General features: G+C 40.1%; 3 protein-coding genes across 7 annotated transcripts in view; 2 read left to right on the top strand and 1 right to left on the bottom strand.

Annotated features, from left to right (window-relative positions):
* The window catches only part of ddx4 (DEAD (Asp-Glu-Ala-Asp) box polypeptide 4), a 17,787-nt gene extending 16,328 nt beyond the window's left edge, over window positions 1-1,459 (top strand). For 2 of the 3 annotated variants that reach the window (XM_017426257.3, XM_017426258.3), the window contains exons 21-22: window positions 950-1,057; window positions 1,138-1,227. In XM_017426257.3, the coding sequence (XP_017281746.1) occupies window positions 950-1,057; window positions 1,138-1,227 (198 nt within the window). 3 annotated transcript variants of the gene reach the window in all.
* A 796-nt stretch (window positions 1,460-2,255) lies between these two features.
* On the bottom strand, window positions 2,256-7,896 carry LOC108241844 (DDRGK domain-containing protein 1). The gene is made up of 8 exons (XM_017426289.3): window positions 7,664-7,896; window positions 5,964-6,107; window positions 3,457-3,578; window positions 3,281-3,382; window positions 3,082-3,204; window positions 2,977-3,015; window positions 2,615-2,720; window positions 2,256-2,523 (listed from the first exon to the last, which is right to left on the bottom strand). The coding sequence occupies exons 1-8, from the start codon at window positions 7,749-7,751 to the stop codon at window positions 2,363-2,365; spliced, it is 885 nt and encodes a 294-aa protein (XP_017281778.1). The 5' UTR covers window positions 7,752-7,896; the 3' UTR covers window positions 2,256-2,362.
* Window positions 7,897-14,333: 6,437 nt separating this feature from the next.
* sts (steroid sulfatase (microsomal), isozyme S) overlaps window positions 14,334-17,321 on the top strand; it is a 13,441-nt gene continuing 10,453 nt past the window's right edge. The window contains exons 1-3 of one of the 3 annotated variants that reach the window (XM_017426274.3): window positions 14,334-14,446; window positions 15,179-15,350; window positions 16,610-16,731. In XM_017426274.3, coding sequence (XP_017281763.1) covers window positions 15,196-15,350; window positions 16,610-16,731 — 277 coding nt within the window. In that variant the 5' untranslated portion in view covers window positions 14,334-14,446; window positions 15,179-15,195. Of the gene's footprint in view, window positions 14,447-14,926; window positions 15,351-16,609; window positions 16,732-17,321 lie in introns of those variants that run through there. The other 2 variants (XM_025008050.2, XM_037978851.1) reach the window with 2 other exon arrangements.

Here is a 17,321-nt window from a genome sequence, read left to right as displayed (position 1 = left end):
ATAAACTGAATGTATGCAAAGTGACAACACTAATACATTCGTCGTAGCCTACGTTATGAAATATTTACATGAATCATTGATACAATTATGATAGAAACGATAGAAGAAAATATATCACGATAGACACTTTTCTATCGTCCCCACGACATGGATCGTTATATCGCCCAGCACTACTGGGTGGACATCACTGTGGACTAACCAACAGGCTTGTATTTCTGACTTAATCATCTATCAAGTGGCTTATAAACATCTGGTTGAATTACCTCAGTTCTGTGTCCACTTGCACTCTGATTAAGACACTAGTTGTTGAAATGTTCATCCGTTTGCACATTAAAGCTAAAACAGGATCCGTGAGCCGTGGCTTTCTTTTTGTTTTAAAATACATCATCTGCAGGAACAACCAACAACTTTAAATATTTTAGAAACACAGCTGTCTGTACATCTGCAGCAGAGAATTTAATTAGCTGAAAATTTAAGCAAATGAAGCATTTACTAAAACGGAGTCGTCAAAGTTAAAACAAGCTGGAGCTGAAATTGGGGGGGAAATCAAGTAAAAACTAAAAGTAGATTAATTAAAGTTAAAAGCAGCAGAACAGTAGCTTAACTCTGAAAAACAACTGCTGAACAGATACTGAAGCTAAAAGCAGATGCTGAAATGAGCAAAACAGTAGCTAAAAGGTAAAATAGCATAAGAAAACCAAAATGGAGTCTGTATGCTAAAGCAGATTTCAAAGAGAACAATGTTTTGAATGCATTTAAGGTTTTTATGGGTCATTTTTTTATAATTTAGTTTAAAAGTAACCATCTCTTGAATGAGTTGAATGTTTTGATTTTTTTTTTTTTTTTTTAAATAGCACAAAGTATGCGAAAGAAACTATAAACTGGAAACCAAGATTGTGAATGCTTGGAGTGAATAATGTGTCTCTCCTGGTTGGTGGTGGTCCTACAGGCCCAGCAGGAGGTCCCACCCTGGCTGGAGGAGTCTGCTTTCAGTGGTTCTTCCAGCACCACATTCAACACCTTCAGGAAGACGTTTGCCTCCACAGACTCCCGGAAGGTACAGCTTCCTGTTCACTTCTAGTGTCCTCTGGGTTTCCTTGTGTTGTTAAAGGACATTGTTGTGTGTTCTGTGTTCAGAGAGGCTCTTTCCAGGACAGCAGTGTCCAGAACCAGCCTGCAGCCCAAACTGCTGCTGCAGAGGAGGAGGAGGAGGAGGAGTGGGAATGAAGAGTCCGACCCATCTGACAGCAGTTTGATTCACGGTTCAGGTTGTTGTAGTTCCACAACATTTGTTTAGGTATTCAGTTTGATCCTGGAAGTGTTACAGAAATCAGGTCTGTCTTGTTTGTTTTTTTTCCTCCTACGACTAAGAATTTAAAATTGTCACATTTAGGCTTTTTTTTTTTTGTATGAGAATATAGAGAATCAAAAATAAAGATGTCTCGATTTCTTTTTGTCTGACGTGGTTCTGAATCACTGTTCTTTTAAAGTCACTTCAGATAATAAAAGTGGAACATTGATCTAAATAAACGCATTTAGAACGCAAAGCTCCAACAGATCTACAGTAAAAAAATAAAAAGTCAGGATCCTGCATCCATTTTCTTGTGACAGCAAAGTTTTTCTGAAAATTTAATCAAAATCTGATTAGTTTTTAAGTAACCACTAGCAGAAAGGTAGGTAAGAAAGAGCTTCCAGATGACTGGGCTGCTACAGAAACAGAGAGACAGGAAGGAAGGTACTTGGTGTTTCATCTGGTCAGAGAGAAGGTGAGAAGGAAACCTGCTGGTGGAAGAGTGAAGTGCAGGAAGTTAAAAAAGGTAAACTCCACCATGGAAATAACAGGACTGGGTTGAGCAGGTGGCTGAAGTGAGGATGCTAAAGAGAATAATTGCCATCATGAACAACAACTTCATGGCTGGAGCTGTTTCATTAGAACACCTTCAGTTCCGAGGTGCAAGACTGAGCGTTACAGGAGGTCTTTCCTGCCAGCTGCCATCAAACTCTATAATATGCAAATTAATGAAAATGTACCCCACCTTTTGTTCAGTGTATTTTATGCACATTATTTTTAGTATTGTTATTGTCTGTGTGACATAATTGCTGCTGCTATGATCCTGTAATTTCCTGCAAAGAGTCAAAACTAGGAGTTCACAGCAACCAGAATGAGCTGAACATTTTGATACATGAATGGTTAAAATAGCACAAAATATGCAGAATTAGTTGCATTGTACAAAAATAATAATAAAAAGACAGGAAAAGAATAATATAACTTTATTGAATACTTAGAATCTTCAGAGTAAAGCAGAATATTTGATTGCCTGAAGCGACCAGCTGTTCTGAGTCCAGGTTCTCGTCGGGACCGTCACGCGGCGCTGCGGCTCTCAGGAACCAGGTTGATCAGGGAGTTGCTGGCCTGAGCCAGTTCTGTGATGGAGACCCGTCCTCTCTGTTTGATGAACCGAGCCACAGAGTCCAGCTCCTCTGGAGTGATGAAGATGAACTTTCCTCTGTCGTCGATCACACCTGCAGCAGCAGACGCACACCGAACTCTTCACTCACTAAAAACAACCAGTCACATTCTGAACCGTTCTGGGGAAACAAAGTCGTGGCTCACCTGTGAGGGTCCCTTCAGATAACAGGTCCTGCAGTCTGGAGATGGCATCTTGTGTCCTCATCCCAAAGTGAGATGCCAGGTCCTCCAGGAGAACCACCTTAGAGTTCTGCAGACAGAGGAGACCTGTTCACAACCATCAGAACCGGCTGGGCTGGACTCAGTGGAAACCTTCCCCCATATTTGTATTTTATTTTAAAAACATCCATCTGCGATAAATGCTCTAATATTTAGATTTGAAATTTCAGCAAAGCCATGCAGCACTCAGCACTGATTTGTCTGAACAGATACACATCCCAACGAGGACAGGTTTTCCATAAATCATTCCATCCCGGGAAGGAGTGAACAGAGGGGGTGGGTCTCACCTCGATGTACTGGATGAAGTCCTGCAGCAGGCTGCGGGACTAAACAACACAAACGTTAGAAAGCAGAGATGTGGAAACCTGCAGGAAACACACGCGAACAGAGACCTGATCCTCAGAGAGCTGCTCCTGCTCTCCCTGCTCCTCGATCACAAACGAAGCCTTGAGTCGTCGGTACTCTTCCTCCTCTTGTCTCTCCTGCTCCTCTTTTGCTCTCTGCTCCTGCTCCTCCTGACGGAACGGGAACACGGAGCGTGTGAGCGCCTCCTCACAAGGAACAAGGAACAAGGAGGAGCAACCCACTCGCCTGTTTCTGCTCCAGAAGTCTCTCCTGCTCCTCTTCCTGTCGTCTCTCCTGCTCCCGGAGCTCCTGCCTCCTCTTTCTCTCCTCTCTCTCCTCCAGCTCCGCCTGAGGATCAGACCGGACAGACGTGTTGGCAGAAAGCCGTGCGTTTGAACAGACAGACAGGCGTTGCTCATCACCTCTCTCTGAGCTTTCTTAGCCTGTTTCTCCTCCAGCTTCTTCTGCTTCTTGGCGCCGACTCTAGCAGCAGGTTGGAGGTTCGGCTGCTCCCCCTCTTCGTCCTCCACAGCCTCCTCCTCATCTGAAACCCACATGTCACATACAACATGACTGGTGACGACCAAGCCTACATCTTTCCCCCGTTTCAACATTCCAAACTTTTCCACACTTCTCCACCCAAGTAAAAGTGTTAAATTTGTATGAATCCAGTTCTCACCTGCCACCAAATAATAAGGATAATGTAACTGTCTGTGTGTGTATTAGCAAAATATATCATGGACCACAGAAAAGATTTGAGTGAAACTCTCAGAAACTAATCTTTGGATCGACATCTACAACTCAGCCCAATTCAAGATGGCCGCCACAGCCAGAAAACACAAAAATCTGACAGACATTGAGCTCAAATTTAGTATGGTAGTAGCTGAGAGTCATTCATACTCCAAAGATGACATTAATAATAATAATAATAATATCACAGATAAATGTTATTTTCTTGCAATTTTAAGCCAGTATCAGAGTACGACACAGTCTGGTTTAAAAACTTATATTCCTTACATGGAAAAGAATTTGATCAACTTCATTTCATACAGCCTACCAAATCTGAAAAGCACTTTTCTGGTGAAGCTATTTCTTTTTTTTTTAATTTATTTATTATTCTTTATAAAACAAAGAATGTCTCGAAACACAAACTCTATTATTTTCTACATATTTTAAGAGCAGACTTGTTTGTACAGATGGAAAATATCCCTTTAGACTGAGTTTGGGTGTTACCTACATTATACTTTTTCAAATCTACTAACATACACTCACCGGCCACTTTATTAGGTACACCTTGCTAGTACCGGGTTGGACCCCCTTTTGCATTCAGAACTGCCCTAATCCTTCGTGGCATAGATTCAACAAGGTACTGGAAACATTCCTCAGAGAGTCTGGTCCATATTGACATGACAGCATCACACAGTTGCTGCAGATTTGTCGGCTGCACATCCATGATGTGAATCTCCCGTTCCACCACATCCCAAAGCTGCTCTGTTGGATTGAGATCTGGTGACTGTGGAGGCCATTCGAGTACAGTGAACTCATCGTCGTGTTCAAGAAACCAGTCTGAGATGATTCACGTTTTATGACATGGTGTGTTATCCTGCTGGAAGTAGCCATCAGAAGATGGCTCCACTGTGGTCATAAAGGGATGGACATGGTCAGCAACAATACTCAGGTCGGCTGTGGCTGTGGTGTTGACACGATGCTCAATTGGTACTAATGGGCCCAAAGTGTGCCAGGAAAATATCCCCCACACCACTGCACCACCAGCAGCCTGAACCGCTGATCCAAGGCAGGATGGATCCATGCTTTCATGATTCTGACCCTACCATCCGAATGTTGCAGCAGAAATCGAGACTCATCAGACCAGGCAACATTTTTCCAATCTTCTATTGTCCAATGTTGGTGAGCCTGTGTGAATTGTAGCCTCAGTTTCCTGTTCTTAGCTGACAGGAGTGGCACCCGGTGTGGTCTTCTGCTGCTGTAGCCCATCCACCTCAAGGTTCGACATGTTGTGGGTCAGAGATGCTGTTCTGCAAACCTCGGTTGTAACGAGTGGTTATTTGAGTTACTGTTGCCGTTCTATCAACTCGAACCAGTCTGGCCGTTCTCCTCTGACCTCTGGCATCAACTGCGTCCACAGAACTGCAGCTCACTGGATATTTTTTCGGTTTTGGACCATTCTCTGTAAACCCTAGAGATGGCTGTACGTGAAAATCCCAGCAGATCAGCAGTTTCTGAAATACTCAGACCAGCCTGTCTGGCACCAACAACCATGCCACGTTCAAAGTCACTTAAATCACCTTTCTTCCCCAGTCTGATGCTCGGTTTGAACTGCAGCAGATCGTCTTGGCCATGTCTACATGCCTAAATGCATTGAGTTGCTGCCCTGTGATTGGCTGATTCAACATTTGCGTTAATGAGCAGTTGGACAGGTGTACCTAATAAAGTGGCCGGTGAGTGTCTACACAACTCCTGTTTTTATTTGGAGCAAACAGAAAGTACACCTGCAGAGTTTATGTTTTTAGATGCATCTTCTTGGTAGTAGGTTACCAAATGTTTTCCTGATTATTTTTTGGAATCTAAAAATATATTTCTATTTAAACAGATTTAGAGTTGTTTGGATTTAGTATAGAAAATACTTGAGTCACATTATAAGATAAACTTCCCGGACTTACTCAGCTAACTCAGAAAACTCAGAGTTAATTTACTTACTGTTATTCTAAATTCAGGACGAATTTAATCAGAGTTACCCTCAACTGAAGGTTAAGTTCCTCACAGATCTCCCTAAAACCCCTCTGAATTAAACACATTTACCTTTTGGACAATTGCCAAATGAAGAGGAGCTGGGGGGTTTGAGAACTGAACTGAGTTGATCCCGTTACGTGTGAACGCACACAGCCCAGATGTGTCCTGTAGTGCTCACCAGGTTCTCCCCTCTGCAGACGCCTGTTGGCCATCACAGCCCCAAGGTTCCTCCTCCTGCGGGGCATACCAGCTCCCCGCTCCTCGGGAGCCCGTGGCGGAGCCCCTGCTGCGCGGACAACATCCCTCTGACGCTCCTCATCAGCTGAGAAAACACGTGCAGCATGTTACATTTCAGGGAGTAATACGCTGTGTGGAGAGACGACAACTTTAAGCAACCTCTGAGTGTTTACGTTCAGGTGCAAAAAAAATAGAACACCATTATGTCATGCTGTACAGATTCTGATCCATGGCTTTAAAATACAAAATGTTTAATGCACTCATGCAACATTTGAGAATGTGTCCATCTGTCTTTTAGTGTTTGTGCAGACTTAAAAATTAAACTAAAATCTGTGCCTCCTCTCCGGCGTGCAGTGGGTTTGTTAAACATCCCACATTGGTGATCAACCAGCTGCTCGTACACAGGAGAAGGCCCCGGTCTGCAGTTTGTAGAGAAACTTCTGTTTGTTAGTTAGAGCTCAGAATCTGTTGAAGACTTTGATTCTTTTTCCTTGTCTGCAAGTGTAATAAACTTTTACTCTTAAGAACATCCTCAGTTGGAGCCTGAATTCATTTTTTCCACAACAGGTGAAAAACAATAGTTGCTGTAAAAGCATACAAACGGAGTACCAGAGAGTGCCTAATATTTGTGGGATTGCATGTGAGGTAATACAACCTCGTTTCTGAAAAAGTTGAGACATTGTGTAAAGTGGAAAGAAAGACAGAATGCACTGATTTGCAATACTCAAAAACCAAGACACTAGTAAACATATCTAATTTTGATACTAAGAAATTCAATATTTTTTGAAAAAAATAAGTCATTTTGAATTTATTAGCATAAACATATCTGAAAGGCAGGCATAACAAAAAGGCTGTAAAAGTGGTATTCTTATTATTTTTAAATGGTAGACTTTCTTAGTCTAAACATTTAATATGTTTCCCATGTTCTACTGTTAATAGAATATGGGTTTATGAGATTTGTAAATCATTTAATTCTCTTTTTTTACATTTTACACAGCATCCCACCTTTTTAGATTGAGTCTGTATAAAGCAGTGTGTGATAAATTAAAATTTAGTTTATAAAAGCAATAATCAGACAGTTCTCTGCCCAGTTAAATGCACGTGCTTGAAATGAAGCTGTGTGAACATTTAAAAACTCCTTCCAGTGACAACATGTCTGCATGTAATGTAAACAAACATCACAGCTTGTTGCAGACTTCACAATGAGTCTGATGATTTGGTGACAGTGTTTCAGGAACCAAACCAAACATTCAGTAAAGTTTCACCTAATTCTGTGCTAGCTCATAGACCCGGAAATCGTTTAAACATTGTGTGTAAAATGACAGGATCGCCCTGTAAAGTTTAGTTAGTAGTTAGTATTTTGTTTGTGCTGGCACACGAAACAAAATACACCTAGCTTTATGTCAAACACGAACGTAGGAATATTTCAACATTTCAACTGGTCCACATCGGCCCCCGTACTTTTGCACAAACTGTCGGAAGTAGGCTGACGTAGCCTCACGTCGAACTCTAAAGCTAAGTTTTCACTTTTTTCCAATTCCGACCACCGACTAACACACATTTAAACGACAAGGCTCACGTTTTAACATTAAATTAAAGGTTAACGTGGGTAACGAACCGTTAGCTTTAAGGCAAACTCACCGTCCCGTGTTTTCCGCTGCAGCTTTAGCGCGAACAGAATGAGAACAACGAGGATAGCAGCAGCAGCTACATACAGAAATACATCCATGCTGTTTTAATATTAAGATTTCGATGCTTTATTAAATATACTGCCCGTGTTTGTAGCGTTTTCCAGCTCATCACAACACCAACTGCGCTTTCTTGTATCACTTCCGGTTCCGCTTCTTCTTCGTCTCTTAGTAGAGGACGGTAAACACTAAAAGTGTGTCACTGCTGCCACCAAGTGGTGAGAAGTGTTTATGAAAACTAAGGTTTGAGGATTATCACTTGCACCCTCCTTCAAATGTCTGCCGTGTCTGGAGGAAGAACCCTGTCAGAAATCGAGAGCAGGATTTCATCTCTTGCTTTCAAAACCTGATTTCACACGGTGATGTGAAAATATTTAGGAAATTTTATAATAAAGTTTCAATTTTTTATGATTTTTTTGCATACTAGCTGGACATCATGAAAATGAAGTTATCGATTTTTCATCAAGAGTGTGTTCGATCCTGGAACATTGAAATAAAATAAAATTATTTCACATGTAGGCATGGTCATTAGAGAATATTTTGGTAATTTTTTTGAAGAGTTATGGATTTTTCATGAATATTTTTTTGGCTCACTGTGGTACAAAATTACAGTTAACATTTTTTTTTTACTGAAACAGCATTAGAACTAGGGACATGGAGATAAATGCATATTACTGCAGATGTAGACTTGATCATCTGAGAATATTTTGTTATTTTTTGATGGAATAATGGATTTTAGAATGAATGAATTTTAGAGGTCATTTTAAAGCTCTTTTATTGGTTGCAGTTGTGGTAGTTTTTAAGGTGCTTTATAAATAAAGTAGTTAGTAGTTAGAAGATAAAAGTAACAAAAGATTAGCTAAAATTAAAAGTAGCCAAAGGGTAGGTAAATGTAGCAAAATGGTAGCAACATTACTAGCTAAAAGCTAAAAGTAGCAGAATGGTAACTAAAACCGAAAAGTAACATAAGACAACAAAAATAGAGTCAGTAGGTTGAAGCAGATGTTTCTAAAGGAATGGAAGTAACCTCAGTCTATTTCTGTTCAATATTTTTAAAGTATAGCAGTCACCAAAACTAAAAGTCACTGCACCCATGTCCCGAATGAGCTGAACAATCTGGCAAACATCGCAAAGTTTGCTGTAGTAGTTTCACTGCCAAGAACGTGCAAACCTGATTGTAGCAACGTGTTGTCACAGAAACATCTTCTACATGTCTAACACAAGCTGAAAGAAGAAGCTGAAGCTTAATGAGTAACTCACAGACACCTGCATCGTTCACAGCTGCTGGGAACGATGCAGAAAGAGAGACAGGCGAACACAGAATGACTGGTCCAGGTGGAGTTTTTACTGGAAGAAAGACAAAGAAAATCATGGTAGTGATAGAAATAATTACAGTAGAGCAAGTAAAGACAGCAGCAGAGTGAGGAAATGTGGTCAATGTATCCTCCAGCAGTCTAAGCCTATAGCAGCATCACTAAGGGATCGCTCAGGAAACTCAAACCAACCATAACTATAGGATTGATAAAAAAGGACAGTCTTAAGCCTGTTCTTAAAAGTAGACAGGGTGTCAGCATCATGGACGGAAACTGGAAGTTGGTTCCTGAGAACTGAAAGCTCTGCAGCAGATGAGCCATAACAAGGTTGGATGGGATGAACCCATGTTTGAGGATCTGAAACCACAGTTGGAGTCTTTGCTTGCAGAGATTTTGCAGAAGTTAGAAGATACAAGCTGTATGATTTCTCAGATGCAAATGTCAAAGTGTAAAGATAACGTTCCTGCTTGAGAGCAATCAGTGCGTCAAACAAAATCCACTGTTCTTTGGTTCTTGGCGAGTCCAGAGGAACACCCTCAAAGGTCATGACAATCCCCATGCTTGAACTGTCAGCAGCTGTTGTTGCTGTCCGAACAAGTGACCTGCATAAAAGAAACAACTTTTGTTGTGACTTGGCGCTATATTAAATAAGCTGAACTGAACTGAACTGAATTGAATTAAAATCAGCTAAAAGCAGAAACCATCAGAAACGGAGGTAATAGGTAAAACCAGCAAAACTGTAGTTAAAGAAACAGGAAGACAAAAATAAAGCAAGCAGATTTCAAAGAAAACTGTTTTTGAATGATCTCAGTGTATTTGTGTTACAAAAATATTAATAAAAGCAACGGTTCAATACATTGTCACAAAACTCCACTTTTAAATGAGCAGATTATCTCTTTAAGTGTTAAATTTAAAGGCTGACCCCCCTTCAGATCAGTTGTCAAAAGAACAGTTTCTACAATCTGGGCTTTTTCTCACAATTCTGAGTGTTATCAGTCATGTTCCAGTCTGATTAAATGGTATAAAAGAGGGAGGAGATAGAGAAGTACACTACAACCTGGATCAAAAGGTAAGGAACTCTTTATTCTTAAATTCATAAGTTCAAAATTTCACAACTACAGGTTAGTTTCAACATGTCTCCTCACTGAGTTGTTAATGTTTCTCTAACAGGCATCAGAAGAAAAGTCAGAAATGAAGGTCTTTGCTTTGCTCCTGTTCCTGTTGGTTGTCGCCCATGGTAAACGCTGACTCGACAAATTACATTTTCTGAAGAAACGCTGATAGCTAAAAAAGGCAGAACACCAGCTAAAACCGATGCAAAAAATAAAATGAGCAAAACAGTAGCTAAAAGGAGCATAATAGCTAAAACAGGAAAGTAGCACAATCCATCCATCCATCCATCCATCCATCCATCCATCCATCCATCCAACCATCCATCCATCCATCCATCCATCCATCCATCCATCCATCCATCCATCCATCCATCCATCCATCCATCCATCCATCCATCCATCTCCTACAGAGCCCATGCAGTGACATAATCAACATGTTTCTTCCTCCATGTTGGATGACATTTTTCTGTGTACAGCCTGCATTTATGGGCATTTACCAGAATGTCTGCCTTCCTATATGTTGATTTATTTGTTTCTAAGTAATGACCCTTGTTGCACTACAATCTTACATCATAAAAAGTGTGTGTACACATAAATAACCTGTTGATTTTAGTGCTGTTAAAATATTGCTTCCTTCTCAAAAAAGGGCCAAACTGAAAACAAAGCAGGAACACCACTAAAACAAAATTTAGCAAGTCACTTGTCTTCTTTCTTGCATCATAAAAAGCTCTGGTGAAATCTCACATGATCTGAGGTTGAGCGTGTTGGAACATTTTCTTTGTTCCTCTTCGGATTCCAGTAAGTTGCAGTCCATGTTGACCAATCACAGTGTCAACACAAACACGAGGGCGGAGGCTGTTGTTACTGCAACTGTATTCAAAGAGAACCTCTGAGCACAAAGGAAACTACTCGTCCTTGTAGTTTACAGGTAGAAAAGAACAGCCCTATCTTTATATTTATACTTATTTTCTTCATGTAGTTTTATTTGTAGATTGTTATTTAACAGCTGTTTTTCTTTTACCTTGTTCCAGTTTTCAGAACCCGTCCTTACTTTTGGTTTTGCTGACTCAAAATGAAGGCTACAGTGTGCGCCATCTTCCTCATGTTGACTGCGTACCGAGGTATGTGCTGTCCTTTAGAACCTGACATGTGATCCGAACGCTGCCGAGATCAGTGATCAGTGTTTAACGAAATACTTCACCAACACCACACCGTGCACAACCCAAATTCTGACAGCTGGGACACTGTGTAAAATGTAAATAAAATCAGAATGCAATGATTTACAAATATCATAAACCCATATTTTATTCACAGTGGAACACAGTGAACGTATCAAATGTTGTAAAGTCAGAAATTTTGAATTTGATGGCAGTCTCAAACACCACATAAATGTATGTTCGGTGCAGATTGCTACAATGCTTTTAAAAACTGACAGTGTGTTGTATAGTATCCCGTCGGACAGCTCGTTGTTTCCATTCATGTGTTCATTTTTATTTGTTTCCAGGGGAGGCACTGAGGTGTAACTACTGTTTCTCTGAGGGGACTGACCTCTGTAACCCCACCAGCATCCAGACCTGTTCACTTACACAAAATGCTTGTGCCGCTGTCATCCTCCAAAGTCCAATCAGTGAGTTCTTTATACTATTTAAATTACGTCCAATAAGAATATCAGAATATAGAATAATTACTGTAAGAAAAGCCTGTTAAAAAATGTATTTTTGGCCCAGATTGTTGTTTAAGGCAAATATAAAAAAAAATATTAATCAACCAGAGTGAGTGGTGGAAATTTAATTTAATGTAAATGTATTTTAAGTGCACATTTTTAAAAGACACAAAACGTGTGGTCTAAAATAACTACACTTTAGTAATTATGCATACATTGTATAAGTGTAATCTTTTTCTTTCTTAGCATATTTGCCATATACCTTATACAAACCATATACACTTGAAATGCATTAAAATCAATTAATTTTTTGCGTGGAAAGAAATTTGGACACAGGATGTCACTGATGTACCTCTGCATTGTCAGCATCCCTGATGTCGGACCCTATGGGCAGGACCGTATCCAGACTTTAACAAATCCTGAGGTCAACCACTCATTCTCCCCCTGCACATCAGTTACAATGAAGACCAAAACTGAATTAAAATAGAAGCATTTATTTAAAACAAGTGACTTAAATGTGTATATGACATGTATTTGTGTGTGTTTGTAAATCCATGGGGATCAGCCTCATCTGAAGCAACAGAGGACTCAGGGCACCATGAATTAGTTTATATGAATGTTGATTCAAAACACAAGATTTTAGTAGAGATTTCACCTTTTTATCAAATACCAGTGAGGTGTTGTAGTTTTGGAGCTGGACCAGTTCTAGTGTGGTCCGGATGTAAAAAAAGTGCTGAAGTGGCCCTTTATTGAGGTTTCAGGAATCAGATGAAGGTTCCACAGATCACACACTTGGTTTTAAATGTTCTGCAATCAGTGCAGAATAATCTGCTCCAGGTTTGAAGTGTCTAGGTGTTGTAGTTTTTTAACTAGAGGAGATTAAAGATGCTGAAGGGAGGGAAAAATTAGTTGGAATCGCCCTTTAGCCATTTTCCGAATCGGAAACCAACTTCAGCTTCGTGGAATTGAAGGAGAGGAGGCGCTCTTCTTCTTCTGGTCTTTATTTTAGCAGTAAGGTAGCAAAGCTGCGCTCTTCTTCGTAGACATTGAGTTTGGCTGCAGCTGCACACAGTTGCAGCGCCTCCTACAGGAAACTGGTGGAGCTACGCAGAGAACCACGCCGTTCAAAAGCCTTGTTTGGATTCATGTTTTTATAATATACACAGCAGAAAAACACTGAGGTCCGGACCTTGGTGTCCTCAGTGGGAGCTACGGTCATGCCTATGGCTCCCCACATCATGATCCAGGGGTAACAGTGATGCACCTCTGTACAACTTTTGCAGGATTCATCACTCGTCATCCGTCTCTTGATTCCTGCACCACTCCAAACACAGTTGTCTCTGTTCTGTTGTTTATTGCAGCTTCACATGAGACAATAAGCCTGTAGTTTGGCTGATACCAGTCATTGACACATGGTGCACGATTGGCCTGGGCTGGGAAACAGACAGTGGACATAATGTGTCTACAACATCACTGGTCTGCATGTACACCAAATTATTTCAGAATCAGAGCAGTCCTAGATAAAAAAAAATGATCTTGTCAATGAGCATGAGCATAATTTTAATATCTAACAGCATGTTTAGTTGATTGCTTGAGCTCTTTAGAAAATGTTGCAGCTGCAGGTCTGTGCAAGAAACATATCCACCTTTGTATCCCAACTAAACACATTTTGTTTTATCATTTCAGACCGTTCCTTTCGTCAGTGCATGAACATGGCAGTGTGTCAGGGCTTCATTGGAACACCTGGAGCCTTCGCCAGCTGCTGCTCTACTGACCTCTGCAACTGAGCCTCATCACTACACACCGGGACCATTTATTCCCCGATCCATGACTTCTGAGGCTCTCCATCGATTCATTCTGCTGTTGGATCGAAATCAGTGTCTGTTTGTTTGAAATAAATAATAAAAAACATATTTGTTGTAATGTTAGAAAAAGATTAAAGTACTTCTTATGACCTGCCGGTACTCAGCCTCAGTTTTACTAACTGTAAGGTACAGCTAATTCATATAAACTAGAGGTGTAACATTCACAAACAATCTGAATCTTTTGAACGGCGGGCGGGTGGGGGGCGGGTGACAATCAGTGTGTGAGAAGCAGGAGACACCCTGGACAGGTCGATCAAGTCCATCACAGGGACACAGAGACAAACATCAGTAAAAGCAAAAATCTGGAGTTGTCACCATTTATATTTTTTAATTAGAGCGCCACAAAACATCTCACTTGATATTTCTTTTCCTTTAATGTCTTCAATGTTTATGTTAAGCTTTATTTTGAAATACAGCTCTATGAGGAAGAACATCAGACTGTAGCAGCCTGACAGCTCAGTGGAGAACCACAACAACAACAAAAAATATATCAAATTTATATCTATATAGTAGCCTGATTTAGACACAAATAATTATTAGAAGCAAAATTTGGATTTGTCACCATTTGTATTCTTTATTTAAACGGGTACAAAACGTCTCACTCTTGATTTTCTTTGTTTTCCTTTAAGCTTTATTTTGAAACTCTGAACAGGAAGTAGAGCTCTATGAGGAAGAGCATAGAGCAGTAGCAGCTGTAGCAGCCTGACAGCGTGTGTTGAAGTGGAACAGCCAATGACTTATATACTACATAAAAGTATACAAGTCATTGGGAAGAGCTAGGGGGTAAGTGGGAAGAAGCAGCAGGACTCCAGCTGGACTCTTTCAGTCACTGGTTTTTATAGCATAGACATAAAGATGATATCTATGATTAATAGTGTGGTTAGCAGAGCAAAGTTATTCTGGGATTACCTATTAACCAGACTGCAGCACTGACAGGATGAAGAACACATTAAGAGGAGAAAGTTGTTATAAGTTTGAAATTCAGATCACCACAGGTTATTTAAAACCAACAAGATATAATAATAATAATAAACATAATATGATGTAAAATCACATTATAGATCTCAGATAGGAATAAAGATGCAACTAGAGAAATGAGTTTCTGTGAAAATGCAGAGTAAATGCCTGAAAGTGAGTTTTTAAATGTAAAAGAACCAAAGCTACAAGCTACAAGCTAAAAGCTAAAGGTAGTAAAACATTAGCAAAATGTTAAACATACTAAAACTAAAAGTAACAAATAGTAAAAGCTAGCTAAAATCAAAAAGTAGCAAAAGGCTAAATAAGAGCTAGCTTTTCTGCTGACTTTTTTATTTTAGCTTACAGCTGATGTTATTTAAACTAAGAAAACTCAGCAGTTTTTCACACTGTATTTTCATGGAAATCTTTCATGGAAATTTTCTTTTGCATTGGTATCAAATTTGAATGACTGGGTCAGAATCAAACAATTTTTCTAAAAAAAAAATCTGGAAAACTCTGACATTAAAAACTCGGCAGGTCTGTGTTTATTTCCTCCAGAGTTTGTATCTGACGACATGAACAGGCTTTGGGCTCCACACTGTCTGATGCTGCTTCTCCTGGAAATCAGCTCCGGATTTCTTCACGAAAAGAACAGGCCAAACTTTGTCCTGATGATGGTTGATGATCTTGGAATAGGAGATCTGGGCTGCTACAGCAATAAAACACTCAGGTAAAAACATTGCTTTATGGCACATCGATGAACAAGTCTGGGTTTGGCTGCCGCCAGGAGAACGGTACTTCTCTGACTGCACTGAGCCAAGTGTAACGTTTGGTGGAGGGAGGATTATGGTGTGGGGTTGTTTTTCAGGAGTTGGGCTCAGTCGCTTTGTTCCACTGAAAGGAATTCCTAATGCTTCAACATACCGAGACATTTTAGACAATTTCATGATCAATCAATCAATCAATCAATCAAATTTTATTTGTGTAGCACATTTCAGCAGCAAGGCATTTCAAGGTGCTTTACATAATTAAAAACCAAAATAAAAACAGCATGTGACATTGAATAAACAGTAAGAAAGAGACAAAAACCCGCACTCTAACCCTAATTTAGCCATAAGCAGCTCTAAACAGGTGGGTTTTAAGTTGAGATTTAAAGGCACCCAGTGTTTCAGCTGTTTTACAGTTTTCTGGAAGTTTGTTCCAAATTTGTGGTGCATAGAAACTGAAAGCTGCTTCTCCTCGTTGCTCCCAACTTTGTGGGAAAAGTTTGGGGATGGCCTCTTCCTGTTCCAACATAAATGCACCAGCTGATGAGCTCATTTGATGCTTGTCTGAGCCCTCCCCTGAAGCTAAAAACAAGGCCATAAGAGACCCTAGCAGGATCATGGGGGTAGTCAAACCCCTCCACCATCTTAAGGTGGCAAATCGGTTTCCTTAGTTTGTTTGTGTTTTTGTTTCTGCAGCCTAACTACTTCTGCAGACGTCATTAAGTCCTTCAGAACCATTGTTCTCTTTGAAATCTGCTTCATCATACTGGTCCTAATTTTTCTTCCAATGCAACTTTTAGCTTTTAGCTACAGTTATGATACTGTTAGCTTTTAGCTAGCCTTTTGATACTTTTGAGTCTGGCTAGCCTTTTCGTTCTTTTTGAGCTAATCTTTTGCTTCTCTTAGCTTTTATCTAGTCTTTTTATCCTTTTAGCTTGCATTCTGCTTCTTTTAGCTTTAACAACTCATTTTCAGCTTTGTCAGCAATTTTCAACAAAGTCATTCAACACTCAGCATTCACAGAAAATATAAACTTTTTACTTATCATTTTCAGTTCCTTTGATTTAACGTTGTTCATTTTGCTTATCTGCCAAATTAAACTTGATTGGCTACCAGTTTGCTAAAGATACACACAAAAGGTTTGATGCTAATGGTTTCTAAAAGGTGTACATTTTTCTCGTTGCTAAATCTGGCTTGTTCTTGTGAACAATGTGGGCTGCAGGACCCCCAACATTGACCGGTTGGCACAGGAGGGGGTGAAGCTGAGGCACCACATCGCTGCAGCAAGCCTCTGCACGCCGAGCAGGGCAGCATTTCTTACAGGACGATACCCAATAAGATCAGGCGAGTTCACAACATTAAAACAAAACACCTTCCCTGACTCACCTTAAGTGCTAATTGTTGTTTTGCAGAAACAAGAACCCCCTTCACACAGAACAACAACCTCAATATGATCCATTAAAATGTCGTTGGATTACAGCGAAAGTTGGAAGACAATCATGATGCTGTTAATACTCACGGACAAGTTTTTCCAGCTATTTCCCATGTTCCAAAGATGCTCTCCTATTTGCTTACTAGTGCTGGGTGATATAAGGATCCATATCGTGGGGACGATAGAAAAGTGTCTATCGTGATATTTTCTTCTATCGTTTCTATCATAATTGTATCAATGATTCATGTAAATATTTCATAACGTAGGCTACGACAAATGTATTAGTGTTGTCACTTTGCATACATTCAGTTTATAGAAGTGATAAATAATAAGAAAAAATAACTATTTAGTGAAGAACCTCCGTTTTGCGACATGACGCTGCTTTACGTGTGGGTTTGCGACATGCTTTACGGCAGCGGCTTTCTGTGCGGCGCCGTGTTTTCACCATAAGTGCTGAAAGATGGAGACGCAGGAAGTATCAAACCCGGGGTCGCAACAAGTA

This window comes from Kryptolebias marmoratus, linkage group LG1 (genome assembly GCF_001649575.2).
Source record: "Kryptolebias marmoratus isolate JLee-2015 linkage group LG1, ASM164957v2, whole genome shotgun sequence".
In the NCBI taxonomy this organism is placed as follows: Eukaryota; Metazoa; Chordata; class Actinopteri; order Cyprinodontiformes; family Rivulidae; genus Kryptolebias; species Kryptolebias marmoratus.
The sequence above is the reverse complement of the archived record's forward strand: the minus strand, read 5'-3'. Positions and strand labels throughout refer to the sequence as shown.

Coding starts and splice junctions, on each gene's coding strand:
- LOC108241844 (XM_017426289.3), bottom strand. CDS start 7,751: ATGGATGTATTTCTGTATGTAGCTGCTGCTGCTATCCTCGTTGTTCTC. Junction 3,383..3,456: donor CTAAGAAAGCTCAGAGAGAG/GTGATGAGCAAC, acceptor TCTGATCCTCAG/GCGGAGCTGGAGGAGAGAGA. Junction 2,721..2,976: donor ACTTCATCCAGTACATCGAG/GTGAGACCCACC, acceptor CTCTGTCTGCAG/AACTCTAAGGTGGTTCTCCT.